Source organism: Lactuca sativa, chromosome 8, assembly GCF_002870075.4.
Source record: "Lactuca sativa cultivar Salinas chromosome 8, Lsat_Salinas_v11, whole genome shotgun sequence".
In the NCBI taxonomy this organism is placed as follows: domain Eukaryota; kingdom Viridiplantae; phylum Streptophyta; class Magnoliopsida; order Asterales; family Asteraceae; genus Lactuca; species Lactuca sativa.
In genome coordinates, this window is record NC_056630.2 from 51,330,346 (window position 1) to 51,346,213 (window position 15,868).

Genomic DNA, 15,868 nt, shown 5'->3' on the forward strand with positions numbered 1-15,868 from the left:
GCCTCAAACCCATGATTTTTCGGCTAACCCTTTCTAAGAGTGAAATCCAAAAATCTCACATCTCTCTCTCTCTCTCTCATCTCTCCTCTCAATCTTAGGTTTTTTTGTGTTGTGGGTGTGAAACGTTAGAGACTCACACATTATTGGAGCCAGGTTTTCCAAGGAGACAAGAAGATTTTAATTAGCTTCTTTGGATCTACAAAAGGTATGCATTTTAAACATGAGTTTTGAATTCATAGGGTTTAGTTGTGTTCTTCATAAGTATGTTGCTATTAGATGTGAAAAAGACATAAATCCATTTTAGGTTACATATACCCTTGCGTGTTAAGAGATTTTCCGCATGTATATTTGATTTGTAACCTAAAATCCCTAATAATTAGAAGGAAAAAGGCAGTGTTGGCTCCACGAGGAAAGCCAATTAGGGTTGGCTCCATAGGGGCAACCAACTAGGGTTAGGCCGACTCTACGAGGAAAGGCAATAGGTGTTGGCTCTACGAAGATAGTCAAGTAATGTCGGCTCAACGAGGATAGCCGGTTAAGGCTGACTCTACGAGGAAAGTCATTTAATGTTGACTCTACGATGAAAGTCAGTCGAATAATTATTCTAGATGACCAATTCGACTCATGGTTCACCTAAATATAGGTGAATTGGTGTGATGTTGGCTTACTCTACGAGGAAAGCCTGTGCAAACCTTACGTGAGAGTCGAGAGGTGTAGCTTGATGAAATCGACACTGTTTGTACCGATCCTTAAGGACAATGTGGAATCCTTGTATTACACAATGTCGCATTGTGAAAAAAAACACCATGTCTTGGGTGAGAGCCGCCCCTGAACAGGAATAGGTTTAGCAAGGGTTTAAGCCTATGCATGAGTCTAATGTGTCGTTTTCATCTCTTTAGTTGCTACATACAACTTACAGGGAAGAAAAAAAGAAAAAAAAAGAATAAAATATCTTTTCGTAATTCAGGCAAAAACAGGAATAGGTTTAGCAAGGGTTTAAGGCGGCCACTCTTCATCACTTTGCCTCCTACACAAATCCTCAAATTTTGTCAGATTCTTTCATCGCCACTCCTAGATTCACCCCTTCGCATCCATCTTACCAAACAATCAGAGAGTTCTTAAAATCCTGGTATTAGTTCGATCTATCTCTCTGCAAATTGTATCAACCGTGTACATAGTTAGAAACCCATTAATTTTTCTGCAAATAAATCACTCCACTCTAGCATGTGGAGAAGCGTATGTAACCGTGCTTCTGTCAAGAAGCTGAAATCATTCGCCGATAAATCTAATTTTAGAGATACCCACTTGTTTGAAAAACCTAGACAGTTAGAGCTTCACCCTTATCGACATCCTTCGTATGGAGAACGGGGTTTCCGGCGAATCAACGTCTTGGGTGATTCCGGTTTCACAAATTTAGGGGTTTCTTTCGGTTTATTACATCGGTCTTATAAGGGCTATGCCAGTTCCGCCGCAGCTGAGGAGATTGTTTCGACAGAAGAAGAAGACAGCGATGAAATTCGTGAAATGGTACACCATTTGAATAAAGAAATCAAAGCAGTGGAAACGAAATCTAATAGCTCCGATCACAAAAAGCAGCCGAGATTAGTCAACGGAATTGGGCAAGGGAAGTACATTGCACTCAGGAGACGACAGATAAAGATAGAGACAGAAGCATGGGAGAACGCAGCAAAAGAGTATCAGGAACTTTTAGTCGACATGTGTGAACAGAAACTCGCTCCCAATCTGCCTTATGTGAAATCCTTATTTCTTGGTTGGTTTGAGCCATTGAAGAACGCCATTGCTTCAGAGCAGGATTTATGCAGGGAAGGTAGGAATAGAGGAGCTTATGCTCCACAATTCGACCAGTTACCTGCTGATATGATGACGATAATTACAATGCACAAGTTAATGGGTCTGTTGATGACTGGCGGAGGTCAGGGTGGCGCTAGGGTGGTTCAGGCCGCTCTACATATCGGTGAAGCTGTTGAACACGAGGTTAGTTGCAGCAAAAATTACATTTTTTTTTCTTCCCTTTTTACAACATCCAAAGATTCAAGTGTTCGTTCTTTCTGATATGAAAATCAGGCGAGAATACACAGATTCATGGAGAAATCCAAACGAAAGGCTTCATTAAATGAGAGCCCTGATGATGATTCAGAAGCTGTAAACAACGAGCAACAATTACAGAAATTGAGGAAGAAAGTAACCAATTTAGTTAAAAAGAAAAAGTTGCAGCAAGTAAGGCACATTGTGAAACAACAAGATCAGTTGAAGCCATGGGGTCAGGATGCTCAAGTTAAGGTTTGTAAATGAACCCTGATGGCAAAATGGTAATTATGATAATCTTCAACAGTGAATGTTGCTTTTTTTCAGGTTGGTTCTCGTTTAATCCAGTTGTTAATGGAAACTGCTTATATACAACCTCCTGTTGACCAATGTGAAGACTGTCCTCCTGATATTAGGCCTGCATTTGTACACACTCTTAAAACTGTGGAAACACCGTAAGTATGGCCTCATTTTTGATTTTTTACTTTTTAGTTTTTACTATTTGACCTTTTTTATGTATTGATGATGCATTGCTGATTGTTAATCTTATATATATAGGAGAGGAAGCAGAAGATATGGAGTTATTGAATGTGATCCTCTTGTTCGAAAAGGACTTGAGAAAAGTGTAAGTATTTTTTTTTGCATATATAATATATTCATTTCTTCCTTGTTTATATTTGTTCTAATATGAAAGATTTTCTAATTTGGATCTTGAAATCAGGCTATGCACATGGTGATTCCATATATGCCAATGCTTCTTCCTCCAGTGAATTGGACTGGGTATGCATTTAGGTTTTTTTTTTTTTTTTTTTTTTTTTTTTTTTTTTTTTTGATCCTTAAGACTTTGATATGATGTTTGATTTAGTGTTGTTTAGTTTAGGAATAGAATAACCTTGAAGATTAGGTTAGGTTTTGTTTAATATCTTTAAAATTAAAGATACAAGAATTGTAATCAAGTTGGTCATCATTATAAAAGAGTAACATATATGTTTTTCCATTTTTGCCCTTTCTTTGACAGATACAACAGAGGAGCCTACTTGTTTCTACCATCCTATATAATGCGCACACATGGAGCTAAACAACAGCGTGATGTAGTTAAAAAAACACCAAAGAAGCAATTGGAACCAGTTTTTGGGGTGTGTAATAAAATTATAAAATACCCTTTTTCCTCTCTACATTCATTTTCTGATTTTTATTTTTATACATTTCAGGCACTTAATACACTTGGTGCCACAAAATGGAGGGTAAATAGGAAAGTTCTTGGTGTTATAGATAGAATTTGGGCTAGTGGAGGACGTCTAGCTGACTTAGTTGATCGTGATGATGTAAGTTTTTTTTTTTATAAGTATTAAGTATCAAGAACATGTCTTTTTTCATTAAAGATACTAAAAATTCGATAAATTTTATGTTTTGTTATGATTTATAGTTGTTATCTTTCATAGGTTCCTCTACCCGAAGAGCCAGACACAGATGATGAAATTGAAATTAAAAAATGGAAATGGAAAGTTAAAACCACTAAAAAAGAAAACCGAGAAAGGCATTCACAGAGATGTGATATTGAATTGAAATTAGCCGTAAGTGTTTTCTTTTGTATGTATTTATATTGTATAAAATTGTTAGATCACATATCCGATTATATTCTAATATTTATACTGCAAGAGTAGGTTGCTAGAAAAATGAAGGATGAGGAAGCTTTCTACTACCCCCACAATCTTGATTTTCGTGGTCGTGCATACCCTATGCACCCTTATTTAAATCATTTGGGCTCTGATTTATGTCGAGGTGTTCTTGAGTTTGCTGATGGTCGACCTCTTGGAGAATCTGGTAATGATGACAAATCTCTACTTGTTAACCGACCAAAGTTATATATATATATATATATATATATATATATATATATATATATATATATATATTGGTAAAAATTATGCACTAACAAGTAGACATTTGTCATCATCATCAGGCTTACGATGGTTGAAGATACATCTAGCGAATGTATATGGTGGTGGTGTGGATAAGTTGTCCCACGAGGGTCGAATGATGTTTGCAGAGAAACATTTGGATGAAATATTTGATTCTTCAGATCGACCTCTTGAAGGAAAGAGATGGTGGTTGGGTGCAGAAGACCCTTTTCAATGCCTGGCGACATGTATGAATCTTTCCGAAGCTCTAAGAAGTTCTTCCCCTGAAACCGCCATTTCCCACATACCTATCCACCAGGTGTGTGAGTGTGTCTACTACTTTAAGCAACTTGCCACATTTTCTTTACTCTTTCACAAAGTGACACTAAAAATCATTTGTCTTATCAAATTCTGTCATGTCATGTCATATCATATCTATATGTATGTGCCTTAGTGGGTTACAAACTTATTCTGCTATATCATGTCATGTCATGTCTTGTCAGTCTGTGAGTGCCTTAGTGGGAGGGATATAATCATACAACCAATTCTGTTATATCATGTCATGTCATGTCATGTCATGTCTGTTTGGGACTTAACTTACCAAAATAGTGTCATATTGATTAGTTATAATGTTAAAACATATAATGCATCTATAATTTATTTACATTTATCTTTTGTTTGAATTTTTTTTAGGATGGTTCGTGTAATGGCTTACAACATTATGCTGCACTTGGAAGAGACAGGGTAAGTATGTTAATAGTTTAAGATCTTTTATTGTTATTTTTTAATTTAATATTTCTTACACATGGAATTTTTTTTAACATATATATTTAGTTAGGAGCAGCTGCTGTTAATCTTGTTGAAGGAGAAAAGCCAGCTGATGTCTACTCTGGGATTGCTTCCAGGTTATAATACTACCTCTTTTTATTAATCAACCAAAATTCGTATAAAAATTAAAATAAATTTGCATTAAAAAATGTACTTTGATGTGATGTGAGCAGAGTGATTGAGATTATGAAGAGAGATGCAGAAGGTGACCCCACAACCGATCCAAATGCCAAACATGCACGCATATTAGTTGACCAGGTATATAAATTTCTTTAAGTATTTGATTCTTTTAAAGAATATTCCCAATTCCCAAATAATAAATAATCTTGATGGATGAATGATGACATGGACACTTGGACAGGTGGACAGAAAGTTAGTTAAGCAAACAGTGATGACATCAGTGTATGGTGTGACATATATTGGTGCACGTGACCAAATTAAAAGAAGATTAAAGGAACGTTGTTCCATTGAAGATGATGCTGAGTTGTTTGCTGCTGCTTGTTATGCTGCAAAAGTAACAATATATCAAAATCTACTTTTTCTACTTCCATTTTGCTAAATTTAATATGAGTAAATATTTGATGCAAATTCTGTATTTCTTTTTTGTTGTAGACAACTTTAACTGCTTTGGGGGAAATGTTTGAATCTGCAAGAAGTATTATGAGTTGGCTTGGTGATTGTGCAAAGGTATAAATTTTTATATTTTTATAAGATAAGATTATACTTGCATTTATTGATTTTTATAAAATTTGACAGGTTATAGCAGTGAAAAACAATCCAGTACAATGGACAACTCCTCTTGGACTTCCTGTTGTTCAACCATACCGCAAGTTAGGAAGGCATCTTGTGAGTTCTTTTAGTATGTCAAATTGTCAAGTCAAGTCCCTGTATTTTGGCTTTTTTGCTAATACGAACCAAAACTTTTTGAAATGTGTAGATTAAGACATCTCTTCAAGTTTTGACACTACAACGAGAAACCGATAAGGTTATATCCGTAATCTTTTCTTTATCATGCTAAATGCAAGAAATAACCTTTTTATTATTATTATTATTTTTTATTATCACAGGTGATGGTGAAAAGACAAAGAACAGCCTTTCCTCCTAACTTTGTCCACTCTCTTGATGGGTCCCACATGATGATGACAGCCATTGCTTGTAAAGAGGCTGGCTTAAGTTTTGCAGGTTCAAAATCATTATTATTACATACTATATAATTTTTTTCCCATTAAAAATATAAAAATTAAAATCCAATTTCAGGAGTGCATGATTCGTTTTGGACACATGCTTGTGATGTTGATCAGATGAACAAGATTCTTAGAGAAAAATTTGTTGAACTTTACGAGGCACCAATCTTAGAAAATGTAAGTTTTTTTATTTTTGAATAAAAGATTAATTTGGATAAAAAAAGATTCGATTTTGATCAAAGGGCATTGTGACAGCTGTTGGAGAGTTTTCAGAAGTCGTTTCCAAATATGGAATTTCCTCCATTGCCAGAAAGGGGAGATTTTGACCTAAAAGAGGTTTTGAAGTCTCCATATTTCTTCAATTAAGAAGACTAACAAACAAAACAAAACAAAAACACATCACATTCTTTATGGCTCTTTCTCTGCAAATTTGTTGGTTTAATCGGCTTTTGAAGTGGCAACAAGAAGAGCACAAAGTTCATCTTTTTTATAAGCCTTTTGGAGCTCTATTAAAAATGCATCCATCCATACATACACACATCTGTAAATTTGATGACATCGTGTGGGATTTATGGAATGAAGCAATGAGTCACTCGAGGCTTGAAGAAGAAGGCTTGAAATACAAGTGAAGATGAAAGGGTAAATGAGTAAATGATGGGTGCATTCAGGCCTTATTTTGTAAAACTAATTCATACACAATATTTATTTGTTAGGAGTTCATTAATTAAGTGGTATGTGGGAATAAGGAGATAGGAGAGTATAGTGTTTGGAAGGTGAATCCTTCTTTCAAAGCAATTGTTCTAACTGTTATATTGACTTTTAGGGTGTATTTTGCTCTGGGAAGAGTGGACTTTTTTGTTTTTCTAATTATAGAAATAATGCTTTTTGCGCATTCTAATATATTCCAACTTTCATCAAGAAAACCCTAAGTAGAATGTGGCAAGATTTATGAGATCACACGTGATAGAATAGCTACATGGTGAAAGCCTTACAAATGTGTCATTTAGAATTTCAGTAATAACTACATGGTGAAAGGTTACTGTGGTCATGATGAGTGAAAAAAAGTCGTGAATAAGATTTCTTGGAAGTAGTCAAATGATTCAACATTTAAATGAGACTTTTCAGAAGTTTATATTATGAAATGCTCGAGGAATGATAAAAGAGAGTTGCTAATATCAAAAGAAATCCTAGAAATAAGACACAATAAAACGAATAGGTTTGCATTATGTTGATGCATGTGGGATTATTAATGAGAGTTTTTCTGTCTTGTTCATGTTATGGGACACTTCCGTTTTATTTTTATAAACTTGTCATTATATCTCTATTGGTTGGATATCGAATATGTTTGAAAAAGATAAGAGGTCAAAAGCAAACAAAATTCATGATGAAAGTTAAATGTTTTGGAAACATGATGATATATATTGGAAGCTATTTCATTGATGAAATAAACCAAACAACAATTGCAAAACTTTACGGTTAACTAGTTTGATTCACTTTAAAGAAAGTATTTTATTTTTATGAAAAATGTGAAATTGAAATGTTTATGGTCCATTAGCATGGCCTAGACAGCTTTGACGTGTCAGCCTTGTCTGACGCTCCATTGCCAGCTTTGCTGGGGACTCTCCTGTCGGCCCGACCTGACGCTCCCTTGTCTGGCGCCCCCTTGCCGGGCTTTCCTGGTGCGCGTTCGCCAGTCTTGCTTGGGGAGCGCCCACCAGCCCCACCCGACGACTCCAAACGGTCTTGCCCAACTCCTTGCTAGTTAGGCCTGAATTGGGCTTGGCCAAAGGCCTAACTTAATTCTCCCCTATAAATAGAATAGTGTCTCTCCATGAGGGAAGACTCATCCCTAAGTGGCTCAGCTGCCACCCGCTGCCGTCAGCCACCATACACCACCACCAGCACCAAAATGACCCTCTCCAGCTAAGAAGAACCGTCTGCTCTCGAGGCACGGTTTCTGGGGCGGCTCTAACACATCTCTCTATTGTGACCTCGCAGATCCTCTCCAGCGCAGGTGGTCGGAGTTCCATGTCACATCATTTGGTGCCATCCCGGATTCGAGCAAGTAGCAAAAGCCTCAGTCGGTTTTAAGCTCGTTTTTTCTCTTAGATCTGTTGTGCTTCATCTCAGGTTTGCTCAGATCCGTTCATTTTTAGCATCATTTGGTTCAGATCCGCTTGGTTCTTGCCAAGAGTTGTCAAGATACGTTAGTTGTTGCCAAGATATGTTAAGATATGCATCACTATCTTTTAGATCTCTCGATCTGATGTGTTTTCGTTCAGATCTCTTGATCTGCTTAGTTTTTAGTACAGATCTTTTGATCAACTTACTTTTTCGTTCAGATCTCTTGATCTGTTGAGTTTTTCTCGTTCAGATCTGCCTCGTTTTTTGCTCACATATCTAGAGATGTTTCGTTTTAGTTCATTTGAGCAACTCTCAAGTTTTACAAAAGACTTTATTAAATCTAATTTTCGTCTATATTTTGATGGGTTTTTCAATAAGTGGGAGGAAAAGAGGCTCTTATGTGTTCTTAACCCATATTTGTTTATATTTGTGTTTTATCAAACAACTTGAGAAGAAGAGAAATTTTTTGTGGTTATTTACATTATATCTAGTTGTTTTTATCAAAGAAACCACCCTCAGTTTGCAATTATGTGTACAACTTCATTCAAGTTGTTTATTTGGTGATTTCTTTAGAAGCCTAAAGAAGAAAAACAAATATTTTTTCAGATCTTTTTTCTTGTTCAAAATTTGATGGCTTGTTGAACAAGCTAAAAAGAAATGAAAGTTTCATGATAAGAAAACCTCATCTGATCCGTTTTTGTCCATATCTTGGGGGTTTTCAGTAAGTTTGAGAAGAAGAGAAATTCTTGTTGTTTATTTGGTGTTTTCTTTAGAAGTTTGAAGAAAAAGAGAAGAAGTTTTCATGGGTTTTTACCCCACTTTCAGTTCATATATTTTTAGAAAACCCCATTTAGTTTATGATTATGTTTACAAGCTTACTTAAGTTGTTTAGAAGTTTGGGGAAAGAAATAAGTTTTATGAATTTTTACCTCTTCAAATTATCAAAAACTTAGTTTTCCACCTGAGTATTTCCATGGATATTTGCAAAAAATATTCTCAGGTCTCTTTTTCATTCACGTTTCAATGATTTGTTTAGTAAGTGGGAAGGAAAGAAGATTTTATGTGTCTTATCATGTTTTTAATTCATATTTCTCAAAAAATCTTTTTAGTTGAATTTTTCTATGAAGAACTTCAACCGTTGAAACATTTGTTTGTAACCACACCTGTTATGTTTGTACATCCCTCATATCTTTTTAGTTGAGTTTTGCTGAATATAGTCTCGTCTCTTTGTTTCTAAACAATAAACAATAATGTGTGGTATCTTTCACAAAACCCACCAAAGAAATTGTTTATCCCTTTTACCAAAGCACAAAAGTAGATCATATATTTTTGACAGTTTATGATATCAACAAATTGTATATAAAAAAATACAAGAAAAGTATGTTTTCTATTTTTTTCGAGCCAAAAAAAATGGTAATGGATCTCTTGTGCGCCATACATACAAAAGACGAGCTAGCAGACAAAATACTGTTGAATTAGTGTCTAAGTCCATAACTATTTTGGTATGTACTTGACCTGATGGTGCATGGTCCTTTTGGGTTGCCTTCACCAAAGCAACTTGATAGGATGAATTATGGAGAGAAAAGATTAAATATGATTTATTAATATATTATGGGAATAATATATTAAAGGAGAAATCATATTGTTTAATTAATATTAGTCAATAATTAATTGGTAATTAGTTTTGTGACTAAAAGAGATTAATTAAACTTAAGGGACTGGAATTGTAATTATAAGATAATTGCAATTTGGGCCATGGATTGCCTTTTATTATAAGGTGGACGAATTCTATGGGGGAAACCCATATGAAATCGTCCAAGGCCTTATGGAAAGGGCTCCATGGGTTGCTTAGGGCTTAAGCATCCAAATTAGGGTTTCCTTGTTAGATAACCCTAATTGCCTCACTATATATAGATCCCTTAAGGACCAAAAACGTGGACAAGTAACCTTCTAGGGTTTTCACATGGTTTTGGCAGCCTCCATCCTCTCTCCTCTTCATCCTCTTGCTTATGGTGTTTGTGAACCATTAGAGGAGTGACACTTGTGACTCTAAGCCTTCCAAAGTCAATTCAAAGGAGGAATTGGGATTGTTATTGCTACATAACAATCAAGGTAATATTTTAAACCAAATTATATGTTAATATTGATTTCCATATGCTAGAATTAGGGTTTATAGTCTTGGATTCAAAGCATGTACAATAGAGAAACCTAGATCCAAGCATTAGGGTTTGTATGAGCACATAAGATGTCTTATGACCAAAACCCATCAAATACTTCATGTGGGACCCACTTGGTCAAATTCTTCATACATATAAAAAAAGAAAAAAAAAGTGGGGGCAAGAGGAGAAGGCCCCTACGTGTGGGCCACAGAGTTAAGAAAAGGGAAAATACCATAAATAGACAAAAAAATGGGGATGAATTTCTAAATTTAGTCATAAAATTTGATTTTTTGTAGCTATAGACATACATTCCGCGGAGGACCCTCCGCGGAATGACGTCATCTCCGCGGAATGGATCTTGAGGGTTTTTTTTTTTTTTTTTTTTAATATTTTTTTCTTCACATCGATTCTTCGGGGTTTATATTAATTCTCCAACTAATTATTTTCAAATAAAGATTAATAGTATGATAATCTTTTCTTAAAAATAATTAGTTTGGGAAATGAATATAAATCCCGAAGAATTGATGTGAAAAAAAAAACTAGAGATCCATTCCTTGGAGCTACCTCCGCGGAATGAGTTCATTCCTCGGAGTTAGCTCCGCGGAATGGATCTTTATTGTCTTTTTTTTTTTTTTTTTTTTTTTTTTTATTTTTTTTTTTAATAAATACATTGATATATTTACGATTTTGCTATTCGGCGGAGCTACAGTAAATTCCGCGGAGCTACCTCCGCGGAATGCATGACTATATCCGGAAAAGTCCATTTTTATGTCTATTTTTTGAAAACACCCCCCATTTTTTGACTATTTACGGTATTTTCCCTTAAGAAAAGCCAGCAGAAAAGTTAAAAGCGGGCCACATACCACCTTTTTCTCAGATCTCCCATGTCGTCTCCGGTCTCTCCTAAATCAATCGACGACTGCTTTAACCAATTCCGACTAAAAACCACTCGATAGAAACCTTCAACCCACGCCACCGGCAACCCCAAGCGCAACGCTCCCGGCGAACTCGCTACTGCGATCTCCAACGAGGAACCACAAAAAATCACCACCGTTGTACCACCTCTAGTTGCCGAACAGCTCCAGTCGAACACCTAACGAGCCAACACTACTGGCAGAGCCGCTTTTCTAAATCACCCTCCACCGTCGCTTCCAGCACTGACCACCGTTGACCAGTAGATCGACCGAACTCGAGCATCACCAACGACCTTCAACCCTGACTAAGTACTTCGTCGGTGACTGAAACCAGGTCCGTAGCACCACCAGTCAAGCAACGCCGACACCAACAAAGGTCACCGGTCATCTTCAATGCCTCTAACAGCAACCGCTTTCCTTGTTGGCTATTCACAAGCCTGTATCAAGATTATGGCAATGAAACAGTAACAAAAGGAAAAAACAGAGCGCGGTACTTTAAAGCTTGAAGCTTTTTATTCACTGAATTGAAAAGGAGGTGACTCTCTCAACGTACACACAAGCAAGCTTTTTAAACTCAAAGAATGCTAAAAATAATGCAACTAATCCTACTGGCTTAGGACCCGGACTCAACAGCCCACATGGCTTTGAATTATTCAAAAAACAATAACACGTGACATAAACTAATTTCTGAAGTACACCAACATATTCCTCCCTAATTCAGAAAATCATACCTTCATTACACCAAGGAGACTTCGCATCTCCTCAAACTTCAATCTTGCCAATGACTTGGTTAGAACATCAACCTTCTGTTCCTTGCTACATACATAAGTGACTAAAATGTCCCCATTCTCAACACATTCTCGGATGAAGTGGAACCGGATATCTATGTACTTACTTCTCCCATGGAACATTGGGTTCTTCATTAAATCTAATGAAGATTCGTTGCCAACCTTCAGCTCAACAGGCGACACCTTTTGTCCGGTTATTTCACTGAGCAATCTCCTGAGCCAAATTCCTTGACAGGCTGCCATGGTGGCAGCCATAAATTCTGCTTCACAGGTAGAGAGTGCCACACACCTCTGCTTCTGTGATGCCCATGTGATCAAGTTTTCATTCATGTAGAACACCATGCCTCCTGTGCTTCTTCGATCATTGATATCATTTGCTAAATCACTGTCTGTGTACCCTTTTAGTGTGACATTTTCCTTCCCTTTTGAGTACTTCAATCCACAATTCAAAGTGCCCTTTATGTATCTTAAGATACCCTTCACTTCCTGTAGGTGATTCATAGTTGGCTTCTCCATAAATCGATTTACAATTCCCACAACAAAGGATATGTCTGGCCTGGTATGAGTTAGATACCTCAGCCCACCAACTATGCTTCGATATTTTGTGGGATTCACCAATTCAGATTCATCTTCTTTCCTGAGCTTGAGCTTGTGTTCCATAGGGGTCTTTGTGGGATTACAGTTTTGCATACCTGTTTTGACAAGTAGATTCTTGGCATAGGATTCCCGTTTTAGTGTAATCCCATCTTCCTTTTGGTTCACTTCAATTCCCAAGTAATGAGTTAGGAACCCCAGATCACTCATTTCAAACTTGGTGTTCATATCCTTCTTGAACATCTGAATACTTTTAGGGCAGCTTCCCGTTACAATTAAATCGTCTACATACACTCCTATAATCAGGACGTGTTCATCATACCTCTTGGTATAGACAGAGTACTCATGGGCAAACCTTGTGAAACCGATGTTCTTTAGATGTCGATCCATGCAAGCGTTCCAAACCCTAGAGGCTTGTTTGAGCCCGTAAAGAGCTTTAGACAGCTTGTACACCTTGTGAGCTTGGCCTTTCTTATGATAACCATTAGGTTGACTAACATAGACCTCCTCTTCTTGGTTTCCATTTAAGAATGCCAATTTGACATCCAGATGGTGAACCTTCCACCCTTTTGAACATGCTAGGGCTAGAATGAGGCGAATTGTATCAATTCTGGCCACTGGGGCGAATACCTCATCATAATCGATCCCATTTCTTTGGGCGTAACCCTTCCCTACAATCCTGGCTTTGTGCTTGAAGATATTCCCACTTGGATCCCTCTTCAATTTGAATACGCACTTCAATCCGATAGCTTTGCGATTCTTTGGAAGATTAACCAACCTCCAAGTGTTATTTTTTTCGATTGAAGCCAATTCTATATCCATCGCTTCTCGCCACTCCATTTTTCTACTGGACTCAAGATACAATGTAGGTTCTTCATCACTTCGTATTAGCATAAGATCTTCAGGGGGTACATGAATTTCATCCGTGCTTTCGTAAAGATCTGTAAGTAGCCTGAACCGCTTTGGAGCACCACCACCCGTAGAGCTAGAGACGGTGCTCGGAGTCGCTGTCTGAGTCGATGAATCAATCGTAATGGGAGAATTCTGTGCGACTAGGGTATTTGGGGTATTTGACGGTATCGGACTACCCGGTGGGCTTGTTTGTGGTTGACTCGATGTAACGCCCCAAAAATACGGTCCACAAATTTCTTTTAAAAACATTACTAATTCATAGTTAAGTCGTTCAAACTTGCAAAAAGGGTTTATATTACAAATCATAGTGTCATTCGAAACACTTGTTTAATTATCAGAGTAAAACATCCCAGGTTAACTTATCATGGTGTGTGCACTGCAACCCTCCCGAGCTCCTTCTCTGAAACTGGATACCTGAAACCAAAACTGAAAACCATAAGCACAAAGCTTAGTGAGTTCCCCAGATACAACATACCATACAAACCAACTGATCCATAAATGCCATACATAGCCAAGAGCCATAGATAACCAACATATCCATAATCAGGTAAGGGGCTATGTGCCAAACATAGTCTTGCGGTTATGCCACGGGCCGCACGTGGTCTTCCTGTTCAAGCCTGGGGCCACTCCCTGGGTCTTACAGACAGGTGCCAAGGGCCACCCCCTGGTCTTTCATGCAAGTATCACAAAGACAACTATACTACTACTCTACTAGGCTACTCCGCATGTAGTGTGCCAGGAGCCACCTCCTGGTCTTTCATACATAATGGCATACAGTGCGCCAGGAGCCACCTCCTGGTCTTTCATACATATTGCCTAGGGCTAACCCCCGGGTCTTCCTATCATACATAAGAACATACTGAGTGCCAGGAGCCGCCTCCTGGTCTTTCATGCATAATGCCTAGGGCTAACCCTCGGGTCTTCCTATCATACATAATAACATACTGTGTGCCAGGAGCCGCCCCCTGGTCTTTCATGCACAAACTAAATGGGCCGACATTGGTGCCTTAGACCCATACAAACAGTGAGGAGACTCACCTCACACTGCTGAACTTTGCTAATAATCCTCTGGCTGTTGACCGACAACCCTCTGAACCGCTGCTCTACTAGCTCCACTAGCTACTAGTACCAACATAACTCTTAGTTCCAACTGAACTCCAGAAGTCAAACTAAGTCAACTCCGGTCAAAGTCAAAGTCCTGGTCAAAGTCAACATTCCAGGTCAACCCTACTCGCCGAGTCTACCTACTGACTCGCCGAGTTCATACACTCAGAGTCCTTCCATTCGCGACTCGACTCGCCGAGTCAACCCATGACTCGCCGAGTCCACCGATTTCCGAGTCCTGTCCTGTCCAACTCACTGAGTCTCCACTCGACTCACTGATTCGAGTCTTAACTCGAAGGGTTTTGGGTTTCACGACCTGACTCGCCGAGTCCAAGAACAGACTCGCTGAGTCCAAGGCAAACTTCAACATACTCGCCGAGTTGTTCTTCCAACTCGTCGAGTTCCTGCCAACTTCAACCAACTCGCCGAGTTCACCCATGTGACTCGCCGAGTCGCTTCAGCTCTTAAACAATGCAGTGGCTTTTCGAGCCAAACATGCTTCACCTACACTCTCAAGGCTGATACTTTATGACTCTCTGGGCCAAGACACAAGTGGAGCTGAAGGGATTCAGCTTAGGGACGTCCAAACCCGAAATGTATCATACTTGGTCAAAAATCTCATAAAGAGGGACATGAAATGATCAAACAATTATCAAGGCAAGGAAGGAACTTGATTACCAAAATGAGTAGCTAAAGAGATGAATCTTCAGGATCCACAACCTTCCTCTTGAACCTTCAACTCCTTCTTCTCCTTCTAGGCTTCAAGAACACTCCAACTCTTCAACAATGGCTCACAGACTCAAAGAGAGCACTAGGGTTTCGTGGAATAGCTTCTGGACAATGGGGGCTACAAAATGAGGCTGATAAAAGGAGAATGAGATGCTTAAATAGGGCACCAAGCCTGGATATTAGGGTTTTCCAACCCAGACCTGACTCGCTGAGTTGTTCCCTCCGACTTGTCGAGTCGGTCACTTAAACCCCGACACGGGTCCCGCTCCAACTCGCCAAGTTCACCCATGGACTCGACGAGTTGACCCCTTTAACTTAGGGTTTTTCCTTTCCTTTCTTGGTCTTTCTGATTCTGGGTGTTACAACACTCCCCCACTTAAACTAGACTTCGTCCTTGAAGTCTGTCACGGCCAACTACCTTACCATCTGGTCGCCACTTACCATAAGATGAACACTTCTCCCTTTCGATCCAAACCTTGAAGATGCCATCTTTAGAATAACCCGTTACTTGCAACCTTCGAGTACAACACTTAATCCAACCGGTAGTCATACCAATACTCCTGATACACCTACCCTTGATTCGCA

General features: G+C 38.3%; 1 protein-coding gene across 1 annotated transcript; it reads left to right on the forward strand.

Annotated features, from left to right (window-relative positions):
- Positions 1-538: 538 nt before the first annotated feature.
- Positions 539-6,851, forward strand: LOC111896591 (DNA-directed RNA polymerase 1, mitochondrial). Its single transcript, XM_023892566.3, has 20 exons — positions 539-1,995; positions 2,086-2,301; positions 2,374-2,501; positions 2,605-2,671; positions 2,768-2,826; positions 3,065-3,182; positions 3,258-3,371; positions 3,489-3,620; positions 3,711-3,870; positions 4,010-4,266; positions 4,641-4,691; positions 4,782-4,852; positions 4,949-5,033; positions 5,137-5,289; positions 5,388-5,462; positions 5,532-5,621; positions 5,713-5,760; positions 5,843-5,957; positions 6,033-6,136; positions 6,215-6,851. The coding sequence occupies exons 1-20, from the start codon at positions 1,225-1,227 to the stop codon at positions 6,323-6,325; spliced, it is 2,925 nt and encodes a 974-aa protein (XP_023748334.1). The 5' UTR covers positions 539-1,224; the 3' UTR covers positions 6,326-6,851.
- The last annotated feature ends 9,017 nt before the right edge of the window (positions 6,852-15,868 follow it).